The 11,165-nt window shown below is 37.7% G+C and overlaps 1 protein-coding gene across 3 annotated transcripts in view; it reads left to right on the top strand.

The window, feature by feature from the left end:
* Positions 1–553: 553 nt before the first annotated feature.
* Positions 554–11,165, top strand: part of kmt2d (lysine (K)-specific methyltransferase 2D) — a 39,818-nt gene continuing 29,206 nt past the window's right edge. For 2 of the 3 annotated variants that reach the window (XM_015377912.1, XM_015377910.1), the window contains exons 1-14: positions 554–1,392; positions 3,463–3,542; positions 4,056–4,167; positions 4,276–4,478; positions 4,614–4,723; positions 4,835–4,997; positions 6,121–6,292; positions 6,430–6,544; positions 6,928–7,106; positions 7,589–7,854; positions 7,939–8,040; positions 8,487–9,205; positions 9,308–9,421; positions 11,010–11,123. In XM_015377912.1, coding sequence (XP_015233398.1) covers positions 3,494–3,542; positions 4,056–4,167; positions 4,276–4,478; positions 4,614–4,723; positions 4,835–4,997; positions 6,121–6,292; positions 6,430–6,544; positions 6,928–7,106; positions 7,589–7,854; positions 7,939–8,040; positions 8,487–9,205; positions 9,308–9,421; positions 11,010–11,123 — 2,418 coding nt within the window. In that variant the 5' untranslated portion in view covers positions 554–1,392; positions 3,463–3,493. Of the gene's footprint in view, positions 1,393–2,894; positions 3,028–3,462; positions 3,543–4,055; positions 4,168–4,275; positions 4,479–4,613; positions 4,724–4,834; positions 4,998–6,120; positions 6,293–6,429; positions 6,545–6,927; positions 7,107–7,588; positions 7,855–7,938; positions 8,041–8,486; positions 9,206–9,307; positions 9,422–11,009; positions 11,124–11,165 lie in introns of those variants that run through there. The other variant, XM_015377911.1, reaches the window with a different exon arrangement.

The raw sequence follows: 11,165 nt of genomic DNA, 5'->3' as shown, positions 1-11,165 counted from the left end.
CAAATCTGTATAAAGTGTGATTGAAAAATAAAACCAACAGTAAAATTATTTTTTTAAATACTTCTCACTGGTGAGTTTTTTTGTTTTAGATAAGGACTTGAGAGTAACTCATGTGGTGCTTTGGAGTACTCTGATCATTTTTACAAATAATAGAAGACTGTAAACAGAGCTGCAACGAGTTAAAAGCATGTGTGTGAATAATCTGATTACTTAATTGATTGCAAGAATAGATATTAGCAGCAACATTTTTTTACTTAGGGGAGTTTTCCAGAGTATTTTGATCAGAATCTAACTTTAAAAATCTAGTTCTTTCAGACCATAGCAAGTAAAAAGAGAACCAAAAATCGACATTATAAAAAGGAGAACACACAGATGACATAATCACTTCACAAAAAAAGTTAAATTTGCATAACAAAGGAATAGACAATAACTCTTAAACAGTTTAGATCGTATTTTTCTTATTTTTTTTACCCAAGCAAGCTGCTTAACGACAGGGAAGTCCACGTAGCTTTGCTGTTACAATCATAACAGTCTAATGAAAAATGGCTTCCCGAGTAGAAAATCTAATGACCTAATATCTATTATCCACCATATTTCAGTTGGCCCAGTTCTCCGATATGCTAAATGATCGACCAGGATTTATTTCTTAATCATCACCATCAAGTCGCAACGGAGTTTCTGTTACGATCTGTCGAAAACATGATTATTTACGAGCGGTTTGTTTGGACGAAATCATTTTTGACGTAGTTGTTTATAACCTAGCACAGCTAGCATCGGCTAGCCGCCTCAGCGGAACAGCCGTTAGGAGACGCGACGCAGTTTCAGCGAGGGGAAGGGAGGAAAAAAAAAAGATGCTAGTGACCCAATACGCAAAGTTGTTCTGTAAATTTAGTTGGATAAAAGTCTGCACCAAAAAAAAACCTAAAGGAAAACCTTAGTTTTCTGGCGGGTCATCAAAGTTCAGCCCAGCACTTTCCCCGGATATAGAAAATTTATGCAAAGTTTCTGCAACGTACGACCTCTCTTCGAGTGAGATTCCAGAACATAAGTGAAGCTTGCTAATGTTAGCCCTCAACCAACGTCCACCATCGCTGCGTGGAGTCAGAAAACATTTGTCTGGAGTGGCCGAAGAGTACAAAAGTTGTCCGAATTGACTGGCCGCTGGTTAGCTGGGTAACCACTCTATTACCACTGTAGTTAAACAGCTAGCAAAGCCTGCCTGCTGACTGTATTGCCTTCCACCGACTTGCACTTCCCCCACTCTCAGAGCAGCCGGGGCTAGCCGCAGCGTTAGTCCGGGTACATAAAATGAAGCGAGCATCAGCATTTCTGGAAGCTTTGAGACTCTTTAGATCTCGCTGATGCATAAGAAGAGGACGTTCATATTCTAAGGTAGGTTGAAGCTGGTGTTGCATGCTTTATTTTCTTGCAACAAACACATCTAAGCACACTAACCCTGACCTTAGACCGGTGTTAGCGACGCTGCCTGTAGCATTTAGCTGCCATATGAATCTATCTAATTACTGGAAAGCTAGCTATGTGCTCTCTCTTTTGGCTTTTTTAGACTGTTTGTATTCACGTTGAGATCCACATATAATCGACCCAACATTCTTAAACTGCACCTTCTTGAGGGTATTCTAGTTTCAACACATGGGATTTCTCCGGGAAAGTTTGCCGCTGCGCCACAATAGTTAAATGTTAGCTTTGTAGAATTCTCGACACTGCTGCGGATGCGTCTAATTGCTGGTTAGAACCAACCCTTTGAAGTCGGTGTTTACATTGAGAAAGTGCTTTTATTTGCTGTTGTTCAGCTTTATACCGTTCACTTTAGTGCAGCGACATACATCACTTTCTGATTATTAACAGTACATATCCAGAATTAGTAACATTCGTAGTTAGTTGTGTGATAGAAATGATATTATGAAGACTTTGACATCGTGTTGTTACTTTTGCTTCTATCAACTCCGTTTTACTTTAAATCAAAGTGTATGATTTGTCATAGTTAAGGTGCAGTTTTAAAATACCTAAAGGGTCAGTGCACCGGATTTTGACATTTCTGTTTTGTTTCCCGGTGCGTTTCGAGTGTTTCTGGCTCCGTTTAATAACAGGGATGCGATGTTAACTGCTGCGAAAGATTTAGAGTACATTAGCTCTGCTGCTTTACACTCATTTCGATACAATTGTTGGTCTTGTATTTGTTTTACATTAAAAAACACCACTTAGAAATACTTTCTTTTTTTCATTAAAAGTGTTCTTTTTACAGAAGCATATCTTTCCTCGCCACACTACAATATTTTGACCCCACACATCACTTCCCCCTCTATTCATATTTCCTCCATGAAATGAAGACATGTTAGTGATGTATGCAGGATCCCTTTTAAATCGATCTGATCAAATCTTCACCTCGTATTCGCTGTTAATTCTGTTATTTTTTTCGCTTTAAGTATAAGTTTTAATTTAATTGTGATCTTTTTTGTTTATTTTTTCTTTCAAACTCCCTAAAGATGAAAGAACAAAATAAAGCAGAAACAGAACAAGATGGCTGTTAATATTCACTGGTGAATTTTCCTTATTTTATGATAAACAGGAAACATGGGGAAATGCATGTACTCAAAGCTAATGTCACAATGAATGTTTTGTAATTCGTAAAAAAAAAAAAACACACTACACCGACTTGGTTCAGGGCTTTAGAAAACTCATTAACAAGAGTTTTAGATTAGGAAAGCCCAATTCAGTTCTCTTATTTCTGATTTCTTAGGCGGATAAAACCGAATATCCTTCGCTTTTTTTGTATTTTTTTTTATGGCGTTTTGTCGAGCGCTTCCATCCCAAGGCGGAACTTTTCTTCGGTGACTCGGTTCTACACGAAAAGAGCTCCGCTGCAACAGGAAGCTCTATATAAGGAAATTGTATTTTCTTTGTGTATCCCGTTTTGTGGTTCTTAAATTTGATAAAACACAGTTTAGTTGTTAGATTGGGCGCTTTTTGCCCACAGGTAGATTATCGACGCGGATTATGCATTGTATGGTAAATAAGTTGTGTCCTTAAAGCTATTTCTGATTGATCGCTCCACACGTAACCTTCGCGGTATTTTCATGAGTTGGTGTTAAATCTCGGTTACATTAATGATAAAACATGAAAATGAACGGTAGGAACTCAATTGAAAGTCCAGATGTGACTGTATTATTAAGCTGGTCTTGTTGATTCGCTTTCCTTGTGTTAAAAGCACTTTGTGCGTAGATAGGTGGACTGTTTATGTTATGTTGTTTATTTTTATGCTATTTTTTACAGTTATTTACATTTTTTTGTATTTAATGCCTTGTGTTGTTTTAGATGTTAGGATCACTTCACCTTTAGTGTTATGTGGTAACATTTTTGACAGTCAAATAATGGTGATAACAGACCTAATCTGAATTACTAATCAGTCTTCTAAGTTTGATCTACATTTTTATATATTCGTAGATCTCTGATAAGGTCAAGCCTCGTATGTGGAATGGATGAGCAGAAATCGAACTGCGAAGAGAATGACTCTGAACCAACAGGTAAAGGTTACACTTTTTTTTTTTTACTTTTTTGTTTTACAGCAAGTCAGATGATGCTTTCTTTCTATCAATTCCCTTTTCCTTCTAATTAAAACAAATAAGAGTAAACTGCATGTCATGCTCTCAAACACATGCGCAGGCTTCGCATCAAATGGAAAATGAAATGGAATTCCATTAATAGTTTTGTTTGTCAATGCATCAAAACGGGTCCGAACAATTGTATGAATAAAAAAAACAGAAAAGTCACTTGTTGCAGGTGGTTGATATCTTTATATAATAAAAGCGATGTGGACTTCTTTAGTTAGATGCATTGAAAGAATAGAAAGAAAACACATTGTTTTGTGTGTGTTTGACCTGCTGATCAATAATGTTTTTTTAGTGTGTGTGAGTGAAACTAGATATCTAACTTAATATTGACATTGCACTGGAAATAAAAGTTTCGGGGATCGTCAAAACCTTTTTTTTTTTTCCTTTTTCTTCAATGGTTTGTTTATTTATGTTTTTGTTTGCCAGCTGATGATAGCGCCTCAGCACACCAGTCCATCTCCCTCCAAGGGTCGCCTAGAGTCTCCCCTGCAGCTGCAGACAAATCTGGTTCTAATACAGCCTCTTCCAGTACACCTGTGTAAGTTCCCAAATTGCCTCAGTAAAGTTAAATGCATTTGCTTTAATGATGATTCTCCCCTTTTTTTATTCACGTTTTGACTTATTTTTGTCATTCGTGTTTGAACAGAGAATGCATTCGTGCCTGTGCCCTCTGTAATTGTGTTGATCGGAGCTTGCTTGGACAGCGGGAACTGCGACACTTCAGGTCGTCGTCGGAGCGACCTACTAATAAGCCATCAGCTTTCCCACTGCCACAGCCTGGAAATGATGATCTGTCTTCCATTGGTTTTTCTGACTCTTCTTGTCTGACAGCACTCTTTGATGACTCAGGTCAATATCAAAATGTGTTACAAAATAATTTCTACATCATGTTTTTGTGTTTCAGATTTTTTCTATTAACTAAATAATGCAAATACATTTATTGACATCTGTGATATGATCTCTGTTTATCCTTGTTATAAACAGGGGGCTGTTGGGTTCACCACTGGTGTGCGGTGTGGTCAGACGGGGTGAAGCAGACAGAAGACGAGGAGCTGGAGGATGTGGATAAAGCTGTTATCTCAGGGACTCAACGGGTACATTTACTTTCCAATGACTTGATCTGGATATTATAACGCAACAGCAATATTAAATAAGCAGTTTCTTCAGGAAATTTACTTCTGCTTTCTACAATTGGTTCGTTTCAGCTTTGTGAATATTGCAAAAGACTGGGTGCAAGCATACAATGCCATGTAGAGGGCTGTTCGCGATTTTACCACTTCCCGTGCTCTGCGGCCAGTGGATCCTTCCAGTCCATGAAGCAGTTGGTCCTCCTCTGTCCGGAGCATATAGACAAAGCTGAGGAGTTGGGTAAGAGAATCATTAGTACATTTACCATAATCCTGATGTCCTTATAGTTTTTAGTATAAGTAGGTATGTTACGATCAGCTGTTTGATATCTGAGCTCGAGAAGCACATGGCAGATTAAAAATGTAATATTAAATGGAACAATTTATAGCTTAATTTGAGGATTTTACAAAGCTTTAACTTAAAAAAAACAACAACAGAAGAAAAAAAGTTGATGACCTCCTAATTAAATCCAGAATGTTCTCTGACACGGTAGAAAATAAACTGTTTATAGTAACAAACGTTTCCTTATGGTCGCATAAGAAAACAGTTACAGATCTACTAACTGGCATTTATTCTAATCACTAAGAAATTGATATTGAAATTGATAAGAATAAGATATTTTTTAACATTCAGATGTTCAAGGTGTATTCATTACAAAATCTTAGATTCGTAAGGTAAACCTTACTTTTAATTTAACTTCATGAAAATAAAAGATCACAGTATCTTGGCTTTTGAACCACTGCAGCTGGATTTAAATGGGATTTATCCTAGATGTAAAACCTTAGTGTCTTTTGAAAGTTCTTAAAAAAAAAAAAGGGGTTTGTTTGCCATGACACTTTAAAAAAAAGTTTTTGTCTGATTTCCAAGTTATGAGACCTGCGATGAGAAATTATTTTAAACTCAAATACTTTATTAATCTGAATGGAAATTAAATATTCAAAGTGAACATCATTCTTTTTTTTATCAGTGTCATAAAAGCTCACTGCGTTTGTTGTTGAGAGCTGCTTGAATATTGCTTCACCTTTTAGGAGTCTTACTTAATTCCTTTATTTTACTTTGGACAAAAAAAATGCGTTTACAGATCTGACTATAATTTTGTATCTAGGTTTTTATAAATGCCATATTAGTTTCAGTCTCTACCATAGTAAACGGATAATCATGCGTTTCCTCTTCCTTAGTTTGAGCCCATGGTCCGTTTAATCAAGTAATGTTTTCTTTAGTTTTTACTTCATTCCATCTATGTACATTGGGTTTTTATGGGGCATCATTCAACCCAGTTTTTATCAGGAAACAAAAACATTGATAATACTATGGTTTTGATTCTCCTTTTGGGATCCCCGTTTTTTCTATATTTTGTCTGCAGCTGGGGAGGAGGCTTGGTGTGCAGTGTGTGATTCGGTTGGGGAGCTCACAGAACTACTTTTCTGTACGGGTTGTGGTCTCCATTACCATGCATCCTGTCTGGAAATTGGTGCCACGCCCATTCAGCGGGCCGGATGGCAATGTCCAGAGTGTAAAGTGTGCCAGACTTGCAGGTAAGTACAACCTACAAACAAAATGCATGCATTCTCAAGATCTGGACCCTTATCTTTTTATGTTTGGAATGATGTCATTATTCTTAAGAAATTGTATTTAATTAATGAAAAAAAAATTGTGTTTATTTTTCTTCTAGACAACCAGGAGAAGACTCCAAAATGTTGGTGTGTGATGCCTGCGATAAGGGATATCATACCTTCTGTCTCCAACCAGCTATGGATTCTCTCCCTTCTGACCCTTGGAAATGCAGAGTTAGTCCCTTTTTTTTTTTATTTGTTTTTTATTTATACAAACACCATTGTAAACTTTGTATCACCTTTTGCTGGAGGAAAAAAAAACCTTATCTGTCAACCTAAGTAAAACTGTTTCTCAGCAGGAAGCACAACTGATCCCTACTTGTGCAGTCAGTTTAGAAAGTAAGCAAAAGCAACTCTAAAATTGCAAAGTTTCTAAACGCCCTTTAAAAGGGAATTTTGTAAGAATGAATATCTACTTCTGGAAGACTAAAATGGGGTAGATTTGTTAGAGAAGACATGCTGCACTTAACAGTAAAATCTGATCGCAGTTGTTACCCGAATTATACAATGTTCTGTTTTAAAGCAATGATCACTGTCATCATGTAATCCTTTTACAGAGATGCCGTGTGTGTATGGAGTGTGGTGTCCGTGGGTTGATGCTGCCAGGTTCGGCCCAGTGGTTCGAAAACTACAACATGTGCGAAGAGTGCCAGCAACATCGCAGCTCAGTGTGTTGTGTTTGCAGCAAAGCTGCTAACCCATCTGTCGGGCTTCAGTGTTGTGGCATCTGCCGCAGGTCAGTTCCACATATGAAAGATCGTATTATTGTATTTATTAGAGATGCACTAATTAGGCCTCTCCTGACCGATGTTCAGTTTCCTTTAAAGTCAGTTTCTATCCAGATATATCAAGTTATTCTCCAGAGAATTTAATGCAAAATAAAAACATGCTGCAAGTTTTTTTTTTTTTCAAACTGTTTTTGTACTAATGTCTTCTTTTGCATTAAAACTTGTCTTTAAACTTTATCTGCTGTTATTTAACTCATTAAAAGTGTATAAAAGTACATGCTAGCTAATGATTGTTACCTTTTATAGAGCATTCAGAAAGTTCATAGTTTTGATGCATTTAAAGGAAAAAAAGGAAGAAAAATTGATTTAATACTTAAGTTGCTAATTAAGAGTCACTTGGTTCATTTCAGTCTTTTTTCCATCAACCAATGCATCTTTTAATGTTAATCCCTGTTAATGCAATGTTTTTGCTTTCTCTGTATTCTTTTAGATGGATGCATAGTGAGTGTGCTGCATTGGGGGAGATCTCAGAAGCCAAGGATATCTGCCTTCTTTGTAAGGAGGATCAGCAGCATCCTGCTGGTCAGCCCTGCTTGGAGGGAATGCAGTTGACAGAGGAGATGGCGATCCAAGCAGAAACTAACACGGTTGCAGAAAAACCGACGGAGGCATCAGACGGGACTCCTGGAGAGATTGGTGCATCTGAAATGGATACGGGGAAAGATGGACATCAGAAAGAGACTCCCATGGGTTCAGGTATGTCAGGATTTGATTGAAAAAAAAAAAAAAGCTAAGCTTAAGATTCCGCTTTTTTATCAAGCTTATCTTTATTTGGTTTAGATGCAGAGTCTGCAGTAGTTCACTCTACAGCCGTTAAGGGGAGTGAAATGATGCCAGAGTCGCAGCTAGCAGCAGAAGGATCCATCTCCGAGGAGTCTACTGGTGAGTTATAAATGCTGAAATATTTCAATTATGAAAAATTAGAGTTTGTTTTGTTCTCTAAATAAAAATAATATAGGTCCATCTCAATAAATCAGAATAAGTGATATATCTTAAGCGTCTTTCCCACTGAAAAAAGCGGGTTAGTGCACGATTTTCAAGCATGGGTCGACCCGTTAATAATCAGCATTCCCCAGCACTCCCCTCCCTTTGAGGGAAAAAAGCTGGGTCTAACCCCCCGCTGCATGGCCTCTGCCCCCGTGCCACTGCTTGTCTGGTGACACAATCTCTCTGGGTTAGCGTTGATGATGCTACCCTTTCCTGGGTTTAAACAAGAGTTTTTGGCCCGTGGGAAAGGGGTATTATTTGATTTTTTTTGTCTTAGATTTCTATGAAAATGCAATAGATTTATGAAACCAGTCATCCCATGTTTTCATTCTATACTCTAGTGCGTCCCACAACACAAGGAGACTCTTTTCTTTCTGCTGGTGAAAGGAAATCAGAAGAAGCATTCGTTTTGAAGACACAAAGCCCCCCCTCCCAGGTCTTCACAGCAGAAACTCAGAATAACATGAACCCTGCAGCAGATCCTACAGCTGAAAACATGGAGTTGGGGAACGTAAAAGAAATGCAAGAGTCTATGCTCCCTGAAAACAAGGCGTTGCTAAACAGCGGCTGCGTTACGGAGTCCTTTGGAAAGGAAAATCAGAAACCAGCAGAAAAACCTGAGCTGTCATCTATGGATGATAAACCAGAGAGAAGTGTATTCCAAGATCCCCAGTCTCCTTCCACCATCTCCCTATCAACAGACACACAAGAGACGCTTTCTGCCATGGACATAGAAACAAGGTTGCTTCCTCAGTCTGAGGAGGAAGATGAAGAAGAGGAGGACGAGCAAATGAAAGGACATCATCTGGACATAAAGCAGGAGCTGCAAGGGACAAAGCCAGAGCTGCTGCTGGATGAGATGTCCAGCAGCAGTGGCTTCCTGGGCTCTCCTGGAGAACCAGATCCTCAGCTGTCCATGGAGCTCGGACTGGTTCCCGCTCGCCGCTCCCATGGTGATAACCTTACAGAGACTGATGACTCGCTTCCTTTCGAAGCCCTTCGGAGCGACAGAGAGAAGGCGAAACGTAGAGGGTCCCCAGGCCGCTCTCGGGTCAAACAGGTGAGGCCCTCTTCACATTGGTCTCAGTTTCTTTTCTTGTGGAATTAAGGTGCCTTTATGACAACACACCTTTTCCTTTTTTTTTTTTTTTTTTACTTGTAGGGGCGAAGCAGTAGCTTTCCTGGTAAGCGGAGACCTCGAGGTGGAGGCGGAGGAAGAGGGCGTGGTGGGAGGTCCCGTCTCAAAGCCATGGCTTCCTGCATCGATGCTTTCTTGGTGAGCTTTACAATGCCCTCTACACAGTTCCTGCAAAGTGAAGAAAGGTCCGAAACTACTAAAGAATGTTTCTCCACTTCTCTAAAATCTTATTTCCTTAAAGATAAACATTTCTGAATTCACATTTCTTAAACAACCAGAGTGACCCTTCATATTGGTTACATAAAACAAATGTTTCTGATGTTGTTTTTATATAAACCTCATGTTTAGTTAATTCTGCATCAGTTGTGTTGCAATAGATGTTAGAGGTTTCATATCGGTATCAAAACCAATATATTGTTGTATGGTGGTTTATTTCCATTTATATGTACTTCTCTTTAGTAAAGCTTTGATTAAGTTACAGGACTAAACTGGCATACAAATCTTAAATTGCAAGTAGGCTAACTGAACTTTGTATACATTTTTAGGATTTCTTCAAGCACCTCATTTAATTTGATGATGGGTATGATTACTGAGCTGGTGGACTGTTATGAAATATAACAAATTGACTAAAAACTAGAAAGGAATCAGTCAGTTCAACATGGGTACTTTTTTCGCTCTTCTAAGACTTATATTATAGTCGTTAGTAAAAAAGAAAATCTAAATTGTTTAAAATTAGGATGGCAGCTCAGAAATCTGATATCAGTCTGGTTAAGCCTGGTCAAATTACTGGTCCGTGTATTTAGAATTAAAAAAAAGAATGGAGAATAGGTCTAGTTTTTGTTTTCCAATTTGAGATTTCAGAACAATAAAAATGGGCTTGTTTTTGGTTTTATATATATGTATTTTATATGGCAATCAGGAAAAGGTCCCATTTTTGGATTTCCCATTACAAAACTGAAAAAAAAAAAAAAAAAAAAGCTGGCATGTATACAGACCACTTCTACTTCTGTCCAGCGCTTAAAGAAATAGTTTTCAATGTTTTTAAAACACAATAACTGTAAAAACATTTAGGCAGAAAATTACAACTTTGACTTTGAAATCTATGTTATGTTAATTTATGTTAATCTATCTTACAAAAATCTTTATAATCCAATTAACCGGAGTACACCTCTGTCACTAAAGCAGGTGAATCTAAATTAGCGACATCAGATTTTGCAATTAATTTCTGCTATTATTTCTGTTTTGAGTTTTTATCTGAACATAGGTGGGACAAAGTGAGAAAACCCCTTTACGCATCTAGATAATGATTGTGGTTTTGCTAAACATCTGTTAGTTTAGATCGGACTTTAGTCTGGAGAGCTACAGCATTTAGACCTTTCATTTAAAAAAAGTTTCTTCCTTTTATTATTAAGGCTTAGGATTAGCTGTGAAAAAGACTTCGTCATTGAAAAGTATTTGTTTTATTGAGAGATTGATGGATGAATAGAAGGATAGATAATAGATTTAATTACATAAAAAGAATTGAGACAAATAAAAATGGACCTTGAAGTCTGGAAAATTATGGATATTTCAAATGGAAAACACAAAAATGGAAACTGTGCATTTTGTGTTATTTTTCTGTAAAAACTTAACTTAAATAACCAAGTCAGTGATTAAAAACTAAGTGCTTGTTAGTTTTTTTTACATATTAAAGCATGTTCCACATGTTTGGTTTCCCGCCTCTCAGCTAAGCATGACCTCAGACACTGGACTGAGTAAGGAGGACGACGAAGAGGAAGACGACACCATGCAGAACACCGTAGTCCTCTTCTCCAACACGGACAAATTTGTCCTGCTCCAGGTACACCGTTTATTTTCATTTGCTAAGGTATGTCCCCATTAC

The sequence above is a fragment of the Cyprinodon variegatus genome, unplaced genomic scaffold, assembly GCF_000732505.1.
Source record: "Cyprinodon variegatus isolate N-32 unplaced genomic scaffold, C_variegatus-1.0 Scaffold161, whole genome shotgun sequence".
NCBI classification, from domain to species: domain Eukaryota; kingdom Metazoa; phylum Chordata; class Actinopteri; order Cyprinodontiformes; family Cyprinodontidae; genus Cyprinodon; species Cyprinodon variegatus.
The sequence above is the reverse complement of the archived record's forward strand: the minus strand, read 5'-3'. Positions and strand labels throughout refer to the sequence as shown.